General features: G+C 44.0%; 1 protein-coding gene across 1 annotated transcript; it reads right to left on the bottom strand.

Moving 5' to 3' along the window:
- Window positions 1–330: 330 nt before the first annotated feature.
- Window positions 331–18,024, bottom strand: gas2l1 (growth arrest-specific 2 like 1). Its single transcript, XM_037259634.1, has 5 exons — window positions 16,851–18,024; window positions 9,533–9,640; window positions 5,753–5,849; window positions 4,952–5,252; window positions 331–3,596 (listed from the first exon to the last, which is right to left on the bottom strand). The coding sequence occupies exons 1-5, from the start codon at window positions 17,550–17,552 to the stop codon at window positions 1,712–1,714; spliced, it is 3,093 nt and encodes a 1,030-aa protein (XP_037115529.1). The 5' UTR covers window positions 17,553–18,024; the 3' UTR covers window positions 331–1,711.
- Window positions 18,025–18,042: the final 18 nt, after the last annotated feature.

The following is an 18,042-nucleotide window of genomic DNA, read 5'->3' as shown; positions in this document are numbered from 1 at the left end:
TCAAGTGAGAACATTAGCAAACAAGAAATTATGAACATTCAAATTTTGCTGGTTGGGGCAGACAGAATAATCCACTTTTTTTCTGGGATTGATAACCGAGACAAGTGTTTTGAAAAAGTCATACTTTTCCAACTGGGTAGACCGTTATCAAAACCAAATGAAAGTATGTTTGATGAAGCCAATAAGATTTTCTCAATTTAAACTTTTAGGAATGTTACAAGCATAGTATATTTGCAAACTTACCCCTACTAATGGATTGAAACAGTGACGATTTCTAATAAATGTCTTTCAATTAATCTGAACTAAAACTCAATGTAGAGCAATAATGAATTTTTTTTTACAGATAGGACAATTATTTGGTTAATTTCTTTCAAGACAGATTTCATTTACAGTACCTTGGCCAAGGATGCCACGCAAGTCCAATAAGACATCACTTTATAAATAAATAAATAAGACCAACATTAACCCCTCTTTCATCCCACCCATACAGTATGTACACAAACATATGCACAATCCTTTTAACCCCAGTCAATGTATCAATTCCTTGCAATGTCTCTGGAGATGATTATGTTTGTTAAAAAAAACAAAAAACATTGTGACATGAAATAGAAGTAGTGTGTGAACCATTTTTCAACAATTTTGTCTGTCGGGCACTGACACAACAATTCCATATTTTTCACAAAATAAAATGTTGTATATAACTTAGTACCTAATGACAATATCCTAACTATTAGGTTTAATTCTTCCTTCTGTGTTTTTTTAGTCAAAATGAACAGGATCCATGGACACAAACTAGGCAATGGCCCTTTCAGTTTTGAACATTCTTATTCAATTCCTGCAATTTAATTAACCATGAATGGTAGCAATGTAGTGTTGTGATTTTTGAAAGAAACATTCAAAACCTAACTTGTGAAAATATTTTAAGGCAAAGGGAACCATCAAGGCATTTCACCACCCGATATTGCATAGCTAAGGCAGCCCAGGACTTAGTACAGCCAATATGTACATCATGTTCAATGCATTCTTATATACAAAGCACCCACATTCCTCAGTGGGCACATAAACATGTATTTACACATTCATTGACGACTATGCAATTGAAACCTGTACATGTGTGGGTTCGTAAGTAGTTGAGTTGGAGGCGGAAAACTCCACATTTTTGTCAGTGAAAATGACGACAAAGCAATATAACCTTCATTGGCCCATACACAGTTATTTAAAAAAAAAAAAAGTATAAACTAAACCATTGCACTGCATCAAAGACAATCTAACCCATGGATATTATAGTAAGGGGAAATAAAAAGTTTTACTTGCAAGGCCGTGGAAAACCACAAGAGGGCGCCAATAAAATTGACTAAGGTTTTGAGTTTTGGAAAAATTGCAGCTTTAAAATCTCTGGCACTTAACCATACCTACCCCTCATTGGGGTTCATGGCAGCACATATGTTCTCTCTCCTTCGCCCTGTTAAATATCACAAGCAAAACCACCTTATTATAGGCAAAATGTTCCCCAAGCACACCTTGATAGTAAAAAACATGTTAAACACCATTCCTTTGGTAATAAATGATTTGGCTAGAGTGCAAAATAAAAGCAAAGTGACATGCAATTAAAAAGTCTATAGCTCAGTCCAAAGTATGTATATACTTTTTACACAGTAGTCAACAGTAAGGACAACCGCCCCTGGTGTTATTTCCAACAGCTCTCTCTGTGCTACATGCAAGCTTCAGTGTCCAGGCTCCCTGACTTTCCAGGGAAGGTGCGATCCTTGTTGCCCATGGCAGGAGAGCAAGGTTGAACCACATCAGTAATGGCCTGGTGCAAGATGTTGCAGGTGGCAGGGTGGGAGTTATGAGGGGAAAGGGGTGGCGTGTGGCAGGGCGAAAGTGTGTCGCGAACCTGCGCGTCTCTGAAGCTGACAAGTGTGGGAATGCGGGAGGGGTTGTTTGCTGGGCCGTTGTTGACGCGAGGCCTCATTCTGGTTGCAAGTTTGTGTTTTGAAATAGGGGCGACTGCGACTATTCCTTCTCCACCCGTGTTGCCATTGGCCAGGGGAGACGTGGGTGGGGGAGATTCCGAGTGGGATTCGCTTAGGCTCAAGCACATTGAAGAGTTTTCACTGGAGGAGTCCTGGTAGGAGCAATCGCAGGCCTCTGGGGGTGGGAGGTCATCACTCCCGTTACTATTCTGTACATCATATGGTAAGTTTGGCTGGTGAGCCTCTGGAGGTATACCTCCTTGTGGATTTTTGTGCCATTCATTATCTTGTTGTCCCCCATGGTCTCCATTCATATTTGTACAGTTGACAGTTTGAGGAGCAACCTGATTCACCAGCCTGTTAGTGTCTCCGGGACAAGAAAAGTGTGTTTTCTGCCCCGTGTTGCTCGAGATGGCTGGGAGTTTCTTGAGACCCCCGCCGTGCTCCCTCCAGTGTTCTGCCTCCCCTTGACCAATGTTGTGTCTGTAAAGTAAATTCAAGGGGTCCTCTAGGAGAAAGTGACAGGGGTTAGCCCTTTTGGACTCCCTGAGGTCCGGCAGGGCTCCATGCTTTGCACCCACGTTCAAGGAGGACGAGGAGGAGTTAGAGGATGAATAAGCAGAATCTGTGACATTAGAATCAGTGAGCACTGGTACCGAAGGGGTTCTCGCACCATGCTGGGCAATTTCTCTTCTCGACACTCCTCTGGCTTGTTGTGTGTTGGATAAATACTCGGCCTCAAAGCTGCGATACAGGTCCTGTTCTCTCTGGGGGTCCAAGGTTGGCAGCATCTGGAAACCACAGCCCAGTTTTTCCTCCTCAGGACCCTGACGGTCCAGACCGGACCAGGTTCTACTGAGGCCTCGCCCGTTTGGTCGAGTGCCATGGGACGGTCGAGGAGGGTGGGCGGCATGATAGTGAGAGTTCCGGGGCAATGAATGAGGGGACCGTCGTCCTCCAGGAGTGACTGGGGGCAGAAGTTTGGCTTTTGCCGTGGAGGGTATGCGAGGGGGTCTGGGAGTGGTTATTGTCTTCTTACTGGGGCTGTTGTTGTTGTTGGCTTGTACTCCTTTAATGGGTGAGTTGGAGCATGAGGCTGACTGCCTCTTGGACAACACACCACCTATTCTGGGAGACGACGGGGGCACTTGTTTATTGCGAGAGTCCTCTCGTCTTTCTGCTGGTTGGCCGGGGCCAGGTCCTGCTATGGCTTCGCTGGATCGAGCGTGGCCAGGTACCCTACTCTGGCTTTGGGAACGAGGAGCGTGTAGCCTTCTGGGACCATCGTTACCAAGAGATCTGCCCCTTTCCGTCCGTGCGCGTCGGAGCCCATCAGATGCTGGAGGTGGGTTAGGTTTCAGCGCGGATGGGAGCACTGAGCGTTCCCGAGACTGGCTGCGTGCACGGGGCAACGAGCTACGTGGTGCGCTCGGGTTTGCGGGCCTCTCAATCACATGCTTGCCTTCTTTGCGATTGACAAGTAAGACAACCTCCTCACTAGAGCGATGTGATGTCCCGCTAAGAGACAGACGTCCTCCTCCTCCTCCTTTGGAGGACGTTGTGGAAGAGTCACTGTCTCCAGAGAGACGTCTGGTCACCGGCAACATTGTCTCCCTATTTCTGAAACATGAGAAAGGCAGATTCAAAAACACATACCCATATTTGTTTCATCATTATTTTCCGCGAGTCATCTTTCAAGGAAGCAACACATCTGCATCGAATCAACTTTTCAAAAGACATACTTGAGAAAGTTCACCAAAAGAGCCTTGTGACAAGCTGACTGATGAGAGAATGTCTAAGTGACCCAAGGCTCAGTGTTTCTCCGTACAGTGGGCTGTGACGGCCGAGGGGGGGGATTACAGTCAGGATGAGAACAAGTGGGAGGATTAGAACTAAACACACAGTACTGTTATTTCTCAATTAGGCACTGTTCCACTGTAATGCACCGGTGGGACTATCCACTCTGACTGCTCTTATTGTGCACTTAAGAGAAGTAAGTAAAGGTTGCTGTATAAAAAAAGAGTTGTGTACATCCTGTACATCATCTGCATTTTGCCTCTGCCTCACCTGCTCATGATCTAAAACAGAAACAAACAAAAATATCCTTAAAAACTCTTATTTCCATTCTATTCTCACTTACCTATTGTGTTTCAGTAAATATAAATACAGTCAATATAACATCTACCTACTGTATCATTAATGATTGATTTAAACCACCACAAGATGAGTCATCCATAGAAAATGAATGTACATGTGTCCAAACTTGGTCATTAGTTATAGAAAGCTAGGCCACCTGTTGACCTACTTCCCCAGTTAGCTTTCGACAGTTGTCGAGGGATAGTCGGCCAATTACCATTTTGCTAGTCTGGAATCCAACGCCCACTCAGAGTTAATTTGAAAGTGCTCTGGACATCACATTTACTTGATGTCATTTCTAAATATAGAATGTTGACTTCATGTCAAAATATCCACATCATTATGTCTGCAATGCCCTTTTGCTTGATGTATGAGGAACGTATGAATTGAAGCAAATGTATCAGGCTAATTGTCTGTACACGCAGCAGACGGGACAATGCTGCTAATCTGGCTTTGTCACTACTACTCAATCACGTACATGCAATTTCTTAAATACATCAGTTTTTTTTGTTCCATTCAAGCATGAGCAAAAAAGCTCATCACGTTCACTTCAGCGATGGAAAGTGTGGCAAGTGGTTAGAAAGAAGAGCATATCGTCGAATGGTCTCCACTAGAAGGTGCTGAAGAGTGACCGGTTGCGGCAGCTTTATCATGGCAATGTCACCTGAGATTAGATAAATCTGCTCTAGTCTAATCTAATCTGCTTCCTGGCATTTGCACTTGTGGTAAAATTCTTTTCTCTGTCTGCCCTGCCAGGTGACACAAGAGTACAAGTGGCAAAAGATAACCGAAGAAAGTATGAAAGCACTTGAATCCAAACTTTATAGACACACACTCACCTCAGTGGGTTGAAATGTCGTGGTTCTGAGCGATCTCTGGGTGGCCGTGGAAGACCGGTACGAGGTTCTGTTTCAGCGGGAGCAGAGGAGTTCTGAGGGTGGCTTGGCCTTGCGGAAGCGGTTGAGGCACAAGGTGTGGATGAGGGCTCCAGCGAGCGTCTGTCCGGTGTTTTGTAAGGTGCCATGCTATCGTTTCGCCAGTGTGGACCAGGACTTGTGGAGCGGGAAGAATGTGCGCTTGAGGACTTACTCTGGCCTCCCTGATTTTGGCCGCTGGCCTTGGCCTGATGGTACCGATGGGCTGCAAGAGGATAAGTGAACACGTGATTTAATAAGAGAAAGAGAACCAAATCAACTTTTTGAATATCAAAAGTGTGACTAAGCGGGTTAACTATGCAAGGCTGATTAAAAGTAATAGCAGCTTGCATCAGCGGTACGGAACGTCATGACATCACCACTTCATAAACAGTTTGGACCTGCTTCTAAAGACATTGCAATATTAAATGTGGGTTCTTTAAGGTAGAGGTTGAGGTTAAAGCACATTTTCCATTACAAACCTGGATGAATGTGTTCATTTCTTGGCTCATGTCCAAACAAAATAAAAGGCGTATACACAAATGACAGCAATGAATGGATACAACTTGAATTTCCTCTCACGTTTGACCCTTACGGTGTCCACACCTTGTCTAAACACAGTTTCCCCATTGCAGATGATTTGTTTATAACCTTGAATCAGATGGCATTCAAGCAAACAAAATGGAGCAATGTTGCTTTTTTGGTAAAGGAAAAAAACAAGCTCACCAAAGGCGGCACAGCGACATGGGTCATGCTTGTCCAAATAGTGTTCCAATGTGTCCCAGCCCCCTCCAACGCGCACCATTACATGGGTACGAAGGACCTGAGGGGGAAAAAACAAACAAACAGAAAACAAGGTTTCATAAGACAAATCACGTGGTCATTTATGGCAGTATAAAATGCATAATTTGTTTTCATGTGTTGCTGCACAAGTCAATAGATATGCAAATTCTACAAGTGGGACAGCTTGCCGAAGATGTTACGTAACACTTAGATGCCCCTTCTCTCTCCTCCATCACACCCAGCTGCTGTCATTAATTCATTGCCATGCCAACTCACAGTTTAAAAAAAAATGGCAGCATAATAAAGAGCCATTACTTTCATTTTGGCCCTTTGCATTAGGCTCAATTGGTATTCATTCAGAGGGTAGCATGGTGAAATTAGCATGGTAACAACTCACCCCCTGCTGTCCTCTCTGGGAATTTAGTTGTCAGAAAGAGAGGCAGGGAAAGGAGGGGGTTGTGTGTGTTGTGTCCCTATAACAGAGGGCGAGGGGGTCATGGATATGTCACTTCCGACTCTCCTCTGCTCTCTGAGGCCCACACATCCACAAGATCGAGCAAAGAGCCACACACCCTCCAGGCAGAAGCTGTCCCCGCTGAAGCAGCACACGCCGCCTGATGTGATGCGCCGCCCCGCCTTGTGTTGTGTAATAGGCGCTGCCAGCCACATGTTTTGAAAAGGTCGTACCTGGGTCTCCCAGCCCATCTTTTTATCCTGGTGCAAAATTTATTTTGGGCACATCACACGTGGTATAGCATCTAATCACTGGGTCCCAAATGGTGGTCAGGGAGAGGGCACAGACACTGCCTCCGTCTGACCCCCACCTTCTCGTTTGCCGTCATCAATCCACTCGTCGCTTCATCTGGCTCACCCTGATTCCCTCCTGCATGATGATGCGTCAAAACAGCTGATCTGCTTATCTCTATCAGAGCATAAACTGCTTACTCTCAACTGACCTGGCTTTAGGCTGGTGACAGCGTCACTGGTTGTCTGATACGACCACCTAAGTTTAGTTACTTTCTCAGTTTTTGATGTGTCCTCTAGTACATCTCCTACTCATGGCACTACTCAATTTTGTGTCGCGTCTCGGGCCGTACACATCCTGAATAAGGCTTTGTGGATTGAGTTATAAAATCTAAAAAATTGTATGAATAAGTTGTTGCAATTTTGATCATTTATCTAATTTTGTTTGCCTTGTACATGTACAGTACGTCCGCAGATAATCGTATTTAAAGTGATGTCATTTTTTGTGGGAAGATAATACAGGGTGCATTATCTTTCCATAAAGTGAGCCATAAAATGAAACAGTACGGATCACTTAATACTAAAGTGCCAGAAAAAAAAAAGAAAGAAAGCCAAATGATTACAGAGACTGAATGATGCAACAGTGAGTCGATATGAAACCAGTATCCGAGCAGATTTACAGTGTCCCATGCCAAAGCATCTATTACATTATTCAACAACGCACTCCATTTTGTCTTGGGGTTGTAGTTGCAAACTATACAATCATGTCTTTGTTTCATTTTATTACATCATCAATTTTACATCATATATTTATTTCCGGATCCCACAAGATGGCTTAAAAGATGCTTAAGGACCATCTTCCACTCTGCATTGCTGGCTCAGCTGCTGAGCCGAGAGCCACTCGATCCCTGTTTCTATGGCAACAGCATTTTAATAAATGCAGGTGTTGAAGCAATTTCCTCTCACGTTTCATCGATCAGATCCTATATCCGTGATTGAAAGCATTCCTTTCTCAGTAAAAGTGGCCTCCCTTCAGGAAAAGAAACATAATGAGCTAGCCCTCTGTAGGAATGGATCAATTGCTTTATCTATTTCGTGGCCTTGTTTAGCCTCAACACCCTTGACAAAGCTTTAGCTGCTGAATAGTTTTTTGTTTTTTTTGGCATTCAAGTCGGCCGCAGCTTCCTCTGCTCAGTAGAATCAAAGAGGCGTGTTGGCCACACTTGTATGGCTGTTCGGGCATATGCATAATTACTGCCATCCTCAGAGAGGAACCAGGAGCGAGCGGGCGGGCGGAGACAGTGGGAAGAAGAGAACTAATCTGACAAGTGAAAAACACTCCCAGAATGGCAGATGAGCACACACACTCACGTGCACACCCCTACAATGCACTTGTGAATAAAAAGTGGCAATACAGCAAACCCATAAAAGACACAACCACTCACAATAATAGTTCATTTTCAATGGTATGATGAGATCTAACGAATTATTCTGTTCTTACAAAGATAATGATGCTCAAAGATGGAATAGTTAACTTTCAGTTTTTACTCCCTTAAAAGCACTAAGAGACACTACTTTTAATTTACGCAATTCCACTATATATTGACATGGTGGACCACTCAGTGAAATGTGTATCGACATTGACAGTATGGCAGATCTAGACTGTAAATGCTCCCAATTTGCTATACCGTTCAAAGAGGCCATTCATCTGACAGGGGCGCCATTTAGGTAAGGGAGAGCGAATCAATACAGTCTCCCCACCCAGTCCTGTGAGGCTTGATGCGGGTATAGTGGCAACTCCTAATCTGAAACGGACACAAAATACTGCCGAGATAAAGGCCAATGCAGGAAATGACCTAAAGCTCTATTTGTGTCTCACTGGGAAAAAGTGCAGTTCTGGGAGTGGGCCAGATAAATACTCTCAAAACAGTCAACACAGTGCTGCTATGCATACCATGGAACCTTAAAATTCATAAATTCAAAATTTAATGCAATTTAGCAGTAAGGTTTAGTAGTGTATAAACAAACTTGGAACATGATTAAATTGACAATAAATTAAACTCTGTTCTTGTATTAGGGTCATTTGTTTTTATTATTGTTGACTTTGTTAATGTTTTTTTAATGAAACTGTTATCGTTTTATGTTTGATTTGTACTTTGCAATAATGTACAAGATATTGTCTTTAAAGTGCTTTATGAATACAATTGGATTTGAGATAGAGGTTTGTTTATTGTTACAGTTTTGTAACTGCAATTCTAAGGGAGTGATAATTGCATGTGCGTGCATGAAGTCATCTGAATCAAGAAAGCCTTCCTTCCCACTAGGGGTGACTCAGTCATACGTCATCAAAGTGTGAGATTGATTTAGTTTTTGTTTTATAAAGATTATTATCCTCAAACGAACTACTTTTTTCATTTGTATGACAGTTCAGAACAGTGAAATGTCATTTGAAAAGGGTTTTAGATTGTGGATATCTTCAACGTGAACAGAGAAATTAAATTTCTATTGTTCCTTCCTGGAAAACCGGTTTCTAAATGTGACCACATCGGAGGTGAATCGGCATCTTGGAGTAGACTGTGCTTGTCCTCAGACTTTTCCACTGTTCTGCGATGACTCGTTCAGAATGTGACGTTCAAAAAAAAAATAATAATCTGAGCTCTTCACATGCTGAGACAGCCCTCTGTCATCCCTCCTACATAAAGCTTGATTTATAAGCTCTCACCATATGCTATGATGCAACTCCAGCAGACCTCAAAAGAACATAGTAATAATGGCAAACTACAGGATAAATCCAGTTGATTACATCATATTTCGCAGTGACTTGAAGCTTCTACTCCATGCAGAACGTGTGCTCCAAAAGAGATCAAAGTTCAATTTAAAGCAATTACACCGCAGTCACGTTTTTTGACTGTATCCTCTCCAGTAACATACAATTAAATATAATTAGACTTGAAGAAGACAAAAGGTTGACCGACATACCCTTATGAAGATTAGTGCACTGGAGTCCCCCACTTTGTACTTTCCTTCCGACACCTTGATCATAGGAAACTGAGCTGGACAGGAACACCGGCCCAGAATCTCACGAACCTGAAAGGAACAAAACGCAACACACACGTTAGAGCTCCGTGAACCTCTTCCTGTCCCCAAATGTCTGGAAAGTTAATATGAAGTCATGCTTAGTCACGTATCTGTACTTGTGACCTTTGCAGAGAAAAGTGTCACAGACACAATAAGTTTGCGATGTGAGTCATTTTCCTGCCAACTCCACTCTTGCCAGGTGATCGAGTGCCTCACCCCTTTAAGCACTTCCTGCCTAATTTCTGAACATCATTTGAGTTAAAAAATAAAACACGCAGATATGCCAGTGAATACGCTGTGTCCTATGTGACCCTGTTGCTGTTTTGAGCGATGGCAGGGAAGGAGCCCACAAACCAGCGCGGTAGCAGAGGGGGTGGTGGTGATGATGTCAGCAGGCCAGCCCCGCCAGCTGGATTTTGAATTGTGATCACGAGCCAGCGCCCTTGCTGTGGTTGGGCCTGCTTATTAGGCAACTGGAGTCAGACACGACTGCAGGGTGGAGTGAGATCCGCCTGTGCTACACAGCCCCAGGGCTCTCACATGATTGGACAACTCACATGTTGTTCTTGGCATCTGTCTCAAACAAGTGTGCCGGATCTTGTTGGCTTACAGAACATAAAGCAAGCAAATTGAAAAAACTTTTCCCTACGCGTGTGGAGGGGGAAAAAGTACGGCGCAAATACTTAAGCACAGTTGATGAAAGATGCAATAACTTATAATGGTAATCATGCGAGTCAATCCAACAAAATTCCATGTGGATATAATTTGATGAGAGAGGTGATGTGGGGTGAGCAGAGTGACATGCAGCATTTATTTATTCTCAGAAGTAACAAGTGTGACAAGTCATAAAGTACACTCCAAAAACAAAGAAGTTGAGTGTGCTCAAAATTTCAAGCCAACAACCTTTCAACATAATAATTTAATTTTGTTCCAAATTGTTTTGGAGTAAACAACTTGCTTGCCTCCCCAAAATACAAATTGTGCATTTTTTACAGTGTAGTAGTAGTAAGATATGAGGCCCTTTGCATTCCATATTGCAATATAATGTGATTCAGATGCTATAATGCTGCAGTACTCAAGGCATACGTGATAAATGAAGTGCAGCCTTCATCTAGTGTGTTGCTAAGATTCTCCGTTCCTTTAGGGGGAGGCCTCGTGGGAATTACGACTAGGGTGGAATCACAGCTGGCATGCAGCCTCCCACCTGGCTCAGTCACCTTTACACCCGCTGTGCTTTGTTTGCTTACATTGCTGCAGTGTGTGCATGCGTCTGCCCTCTTTCTGTCTGCTCTGTCACTGCGATTCTCAATATGCGAGTCGCCCTGTTTGGAAAAACCCCAGCCTGTGAGTTAATGGAACCATTTCCATGGAAACAGACACAGAGAGGCAAATACACACACACATACATACACACACACACACCGCCTTCCCTTTACAATGGTTCAGTTTGCCATATTTTTTTCATTCTTTGCTCTCAGCTGTTCAGCTTCATGAGGTCACGTCTTGAAGCTGAAGCCTCGGCCGTGTGTTTTTCTCTTAAAATGAAATGTGTGCTCTTCCCAAGCCGTTGCTGTATCGACAACACAGGCACACGCAAGGCGCACACGTCTTACACATCCACAACCAGATAGAGGGGGAGGAGAAAGACAAGGTCAGTCGGGAAATATTAGGAAGAGGGGCCTGAAGGCGGTGAAAAACTGATGGATGAATTATAAATGAACGCTGGTCACATGAGATGCTTGGAGTCGGATCTGCAGATGTTCCAAGCGGGAAAAAAACGGAGTGATCCACAACATATCTCGTGATAGGAATGATAGACGCATAAACAGAGTGACAACTTGTTATTCTTTCTTTTTATGAAGAAAGCCACTTTGGTTTTGGTTGAACTGGAATAACATGTAATATCTGTGACGGAGTCATATCTGCACAGTGTGAGTCAAAACGTCTTCATTCCATGCCTTCCTGACCTGCAAACACATGAAGGAGCATTCGTGGCAGAGATGGACTGATACTGAGGGCTGAGCCTTCCCCCTCAGGGACGGCGAACAGGGGAAATGGGAGGGGAAGGGATCAAGATTTTGCATGCTAGTCCTCATTTTCTTCACGTGTATGACTCGGCTCTGAAAGTTTTGTACAAATAACGATCCATGTTGGTTTAGTGCTTTTTAACAAACATTAGGTGTGCTTGCGTGCAAGCACACGGACGGGCTCATTACAGGATTGTTACACAAGAGATAATTATTACCAAACTTCAATGATAAAAAACTGGAGATTATAGAAACTCCCAAGACAAGAATTTACAGGAGGCATTTCCATTATTTGATGTCTGTGAGTCAATCACAAGGAGGGAGAGAACACATCATGTTTTCAAAGGGAATTAAGATTGTGATGATATGGCACTTTTACACAATGAAAAGGATTATAATTCATGAGCTTCGGTCATGAATGGAAATTCATACCTGGAAAACATGCCATATCTACTTCACAGTGGTCTGACTAACCAAAAAAGCATAACAGATTGAAAGGTTTCCCAGATTGCATAATTCTGACTATAATGCTTGACATAAAGGAGACATCACCTATTTAGCTCCATTATTTTTTTTAGTACAGCTTAATTTGTAAAGCAATTAATAATAATTACAGTAACATAAATAGTGATTTTGTAACATGTACACGCTTGATTGAAAATATGGTGTTTATCTCAGAACATAGCTAGTTTAACAGGCACTTCCAAGCCCAAAGCAACAAGTTAGGGAATGTGTTTGAATGTTGCGCAACTGACTATCCTCTGATAGCTGTCGTGTGACCTTATCCAGGCTAAAACGATTAAGCATTGAAGACATAACAATCACGTGATGGCTCACCATTTATTTTTCAACATTCCTGTCAAATCAACAGTGAAAGTTAAACTGGAGGAATCAATGGTTTCATTCTGTGCAGTGGCCACCTGAGACCTACTTGAAGACGCTGCAGGCAGGTGCAAAAAATAACCACCCATGGACAGAAGCCCGCTCAGACAAACACGCAATTAAAAAACAGATCATGCGGACAAGCAGCTGATTTGAAATTGTTTTAGAAGGAGCCATGAAACAGATGACATGCCAATAAAGTCCGTTGTTTCTCACAGCCAGGACGATGGACACATTGGACCCCGTGCAAAGTCCCCGACTCGAAAACGGGTGACACCTTGCAGCCATGAGAGCATGTGACAAAGGAGACGGACGGGAGCAATGAGTGATGCGCCGCTCTCTCAGCAAAGCGTGTCAGCCAATGCAAGGCAGGAATGACCTACTTTTCCTGCGCTCTACTCAGAGCAGCATCCACTGCAGTCAGGTTTAACCGAGTGTACAGTAAAGTCACTCCGGGCACCCGCTCTTTTGTCTGCCGTGCATTTTTGTTTTGGCATTTCATCAATGCATGAGCTGGAGCATGTGTTAAATGAAGGTCTACGCTGTATACGTATTCCCTCATCTTCGCCTCGACCTCTGCTCCAATCTCCATCCAAACAAAGACTTTGATTGAAATGACAGCATTTAGTTAGGGTGCTGTCAGTAGTGGCAGTCTATTCATTTACCACAAGACAGACTGTACTGTTTCTTATTTGGCAAGATGAGGTGGGGGATGGGAACTACCGGTCCTGCTCAAGTCGCGGGTGAGGAAAAAGATGAACCAGTTGGAAATATGGGGAAAAAAGACGGTGTTTTGTCTTCAGATTATATACACAGCTCCGCGTATATGGGAACAACATCCATTAGAGATGTTTCTGATTGCAGCATAGCAGCGTTGTTGCACTGCCTATATGAGTAGCTCAAGGCCTAACAGCAACCTAGAAAATATATCAGCCAGAAATGCATATTGTGGAATGTATAGGAATTTGGAGTCACTCATAATCCCTCTCTAGTGGCGATATGATCAAATCCTCTAAAGCAGAGGATAAACATCAGACATATAGACTGAGGACAATGTCAAGGAGGAATGATGTCACTCATATTGCCTTTGCAGAACTATTGACGCACATGCCACTGACTCAAGTTTTGATGACGGAAATGAGTGCTTGGTTACTTCCTTAACTTTAAGGGTGAAGCGGTCTCAGGGTGAGATGAGTAAGGGCAAAGGCGTCGGCGTAGCACCGCAGGACAACAATGCTGGAAATGGGCGAGTAGCAAGGACCAGGAAAGTAAACCGGACATGGCCTCGCTTTGCAAACATGACACCATGCTGTTTGCTTTCAGGACATTTAAGTAGCTGGAGCTGTTATTATTATGGAAAATAGGATACTGCATACTTATTTACTTTAATTGTGATCCAATTGTTTTGGTTTCTCTCTCTGGGAATCAATAACCCAATGGTAGCGATTGCAGATATTAATAGAGAGCTGCTTTGCGAGTCGGTCAAGCAATGCTGCATTATTAGAAATCAATGACAAAAGGGAAACAAAAGGAAGTCATTAAGGAAGGAGTCAACTGCGAGCTATACTGCATGATGCGGAAACGCTGCATGCCGAAGAGCACAAGTCTGCTACAACACCTGTGGACCAATAAAATTAAACCCTGCGATTTTCCCTTCTCTGACGTTCGTGACTAAACACAATGAGGTTTCCAGTTAATTAGGGAAGACTAATCTCCAGTCAGGCTGTGACTTTTAATAGAAACACACAAAAAAGCCCCAGAATAATCTGGAGGATAAATTTGTGAGCCCATCAAAAGAAGAAATGTTTGGTTTGTATTTCAAACACACTTTAAGAATGTTTTCACAACAATTGACAAGAACGTTGCTCAGACAGAAGGCTACAAAAAAAATCTGAAAATATCATGATTTGTGTGCCAGGCCATTAGTTAGCAATAAACTCAAGCAATACGACCAAACGTCAACTGATATCATTTTATAGCTTTTGGAACACACAACAGTCAAGTGAAATAGTCAGTGTCTTTTGAGAATGCTTTTGAATAGTTTATAATTCGAAACAATTGTGGTAAACGGTTAAAAAGTCACATTATTCAGTGCTGCCAAGTAAAATAAAGTGACAATTTTGCAAGTAATTACCAAAGTAGGGATCATAACACAGATGACCTGCACTTTACTGTCTCACTCCGAGTGTGTAAGCCCTTAAGTTAGGACCGGTTATTTTTGTCCACACCCAACTTCCATTAGTCTTTACATTTGACTAACCAAATAGCCTCAAGTAGGTAAACAAAAATGAGAATATAATTAAAACAAATGAATATGTGCGTCTGTGAAAGCAATGAGGCAAAACAACATCCTCCAAAAAGTCTCTGCTTGAAAATAAGAAAGACAGGGAACATTTGTCCTAAAATTAGTCTCATTGTATAATCCTAAATCATATGAGTGTGTACCCAGTCTGGACACATCCTCCTCCGCAAGCTTACAAAGTCTATCCATAGAGGCCACGTCAGGAGCGCTCTGCTCTGCTCTGCTGTCCGACCAGCGTGACTGCCGGCCGAGCCCCCTACTTCTTCCCTCAAACGCTCTTCTCTGCTCTGTCATCTTTTTTAGTGTCAAAGAGCCACATTGTTCAGCTCATCAACGTGCAAACATTAACTTCACCCTCGAGCGTGTGCGCTGCTGCTCAGTCTGCCCCGCTCATTCGCTTCGCCTCTGACGAGATCTTTGCCTATCTCATGTGCGTGCCCTGGCAAGAGGTCAATAAGTTTCACCACAATGACAGGAAGGAAAATGTCATCAAAGCAAACAAATACTGTATATGTTGGCTAGGGGGAAATAGTTGGACCAAAAAAACGCACAAACTGATTTGCGAGTGGCACAGAATATGGCAGAGATGATAAAAAGCTGCCATGACACTCTAATGACAAGAAATGTCATTCAGATGAACTTTGACCAGATCTCTCTTGCGTGAGTTTAACTCTTCAGGTTAGAAGGAATGCAATGCGCCTCTCACACAACCCTAACACAAAAAACACTGACGTGCTACCTTAACGTGCTTGGATACGCTCCTTTTCCGTTTCTTTTGCAACACGGGTGTGGGAGAAAAACTTGACTGGACACGACATTAGGTACAGGTACACTGATACCGGACTCAGCATTTCTACAAATGAAATTCTACATATGGTCATTTTCTTCTGAGCTCTTGACAAGGAGTAAACTTAAAATGTGTTTTGTCTGCTGCTAAACAGGAGGTACAACTATTATTTATTTTTTGGGGGGGGTGTTACTACCCTTTGCACGAGACTAAAAATTAAAAGGTATAGCTGTACAGTTACCGTAATTTTCGGACTATAAGTCGCACCGGAGTATAAGTCGCACCAGCCATAAAATGCCCAAAAAAGTGAAAAAAAACATATATATGTATATAAGTCGCTCCTGAGTATAAGTCGCCCCCCCCACCCAAACTATGAAAAAAACCGCGACTTATGGTCCGAAAATTACGGTAGTTGCCCCAAATTGTGGAATGCGTCACAAAAACTTAAGTCCATTTGTTTTGGTAGGCATTGCAATAAGACTGAACTGTTTTTGACTATATGATATCTAAATATAAAATTGACTTCACTTTACTAGCTCCATAATATTCAGACAGTAAGTCTGACTGGGCCATGTACAGACTTGATATCAGAAATGAGTAACAATGAGTCAAACAAACTGAATGTTTTTGGTATTTTGGTGCATGGGCACAGGTAGAAAGGGGCGTTTGCGCCGTTGTGGGAAGGAAGACAATCAATTCATTTGTCGTCAAAGGGAGGCACCTCCCCTCATTCCCATTTATTTCAGCAAAGAGGTGCGTGGGAACTTGGAGACCCCCTTCTACCCCGATTACGCATTGTGCCGCAGCTAGAGTGCCTTTTAAAATATATTTCAGATAATAATTTCTAGTGATTGTGAGAGGGTTGGATGCATGCTGATCTCATATTTATGAATGAAATACGATGATATCCATCACACATATCACTGAAGAGCAGAATCTGACTGCTTGCACCATAAAAAAAAAACAAGGTCTGACGGAACGCCCACCCAGAAAACACGGTAAACTAGACTTGCCCCCGCATTGTATTGTTTTTCTTTTACACTGAGCGCATGTGCACTTGTCTACAAAAGTAGTGATCCAAATGTGCTTAACCAACAACAAGAACCAGTTGCCAGTTGCAGTAGTCACATGTCAGTCGAGGAGGACACAATACAGACTTCAAACTTCTGACATGTGTGTGCATGTCCGTTAGGCATAACTGGGTGAGTGAGAATGACTTACCAACTCATCCAGATTTCTCATGTCACACAAAACTCTCTTCTGGGGCCACACGAAAGGTTCCGGCTCAGGCTCGTCTTCCACACTGTGGTTGCTCTCCCTGCGTCCGAAGCACCTGCCGGGTGGGCTCTGCACCTCTGGTGGCTCTCCGGGGTCCATCTGCAGGCCACCCTGCTGGTCTCGGATCTCCTCTTCGATCTCCTCCTCCAGCTGGATGAGCATAGGGGCCAACATGCCGAACTTGGCGCCGCGGCGCGCCACCTCAAGCAGACACAAGACGAAATTCTTCTCGTTGCATCTTTCCACCAAGTCGTTGGTTTCAAACATGAGCACGTCCTTGATCCACAGCTCCCGGCGACACCAGCTGATGAAATTGGACACGTTGTCCCGAGCCAAGAATGAACCCGCACTGACGTTGCGAGACTGGAAGACAACGTCTTTGCGGGGCAGCTTCATGGACTGGGCCGCCTCAGGGTACTCCAGCTGGAAGTCTTGGGCGGCTCGGTTGACGTTGTTGGCGTGCCGACACAAGGCGCAGCCCGTCTCCAGGCCATCCATGAAGGTTTCCGCGCTCAGGTCCAGGTCGTAAAGAGTGTTCAGCCATTCCGCCAGGTCCTCCTTCATGGCGTACAGGTACTCTTCACTGGATTTAAAGGGCCGGATGCTCTTGGAGGCGGCCGACTGGATATTGCTTTGATCGGCCATATTGTCGGATTATGTATCAATAAAAGTCTTACTTGATTCCAGATCGCCTCATTGCGCAACCGCGTTCCAAATCCTCATCTGCAAAATAAAGCGCAGTAAGCGTGTGGACGCACCCATGCCGTAGTGCATGTGCGGTTAGTGGAGGCCAGTCTTTGTGCCGCTGTCACGGGCATAGCGGGATGCGAAGTGGCCGCGGCCGTGGCGCGTGGATGCGTGTTGCAGTTGGGTCTCGGCGAGCGAAGACCGTTTTCTCGTTCCGAACAGTCAACGCGCCCCCTGGCCGCCGGATCCTGATGGCCCGCAATCATCCACGTGTGGCCGCGTGTTTGTCTCCTTCAAGATCAAATCAGCACCTCTGAGCGGCAGCGAGCCAACGCACTGCCACGGAGAAACTCTGCCCATGCCGCGCCGCCTCCTTCGTTCAAGATGTTGACCTGCCGCGGGGCTTAAGGCAGCCGAGCGACGCGGTGGCACATCCCATTATGTGGAT

The sequence above is a fragment of the Syngnathus acus genome, chromosome 9 (assembly GCF_901709675.1).
Source record: "Syngnathus acus chromosome 9, fSynAcu1.2, whole genome shotgun sequence".
Classification (NCBI taxonomy): Eukaryota; Metazoa; Chordata; class Actinopteri; order Syngnathiformes; family Syngnathidae; genus Syngnathus; species Syngnathus acus.
This window is presented reverse-complemented; position numbering and strand designations above follow the sequence as displayed.

Excerpts from the sequence above, each read along its gene's own strand:
- gas2l1 (XM_037259634.1), bottom strand. The coding sequence starts at position 17,552 with ATGGCCGATCAAAGCAATATCCAGTCGGCCGCCTCCAAGAGCATCCGG. Across the intron at positions 5,253-5,752 it reads ATGTCGCTGTGCCGCCTTTG|CCCATCGGTACCATCAGGCC; the intron begins GTGAGCTTGTTT and ends ATCCTCTTGCAG. Across the intron at positions 3,597-4,951 it reads CGACATTTCAACCCACTGAG|AAATAGGGAGACAATGTTGC; the intron begins GTGAGTGTGTGT and ends CTCATGTTTCAG.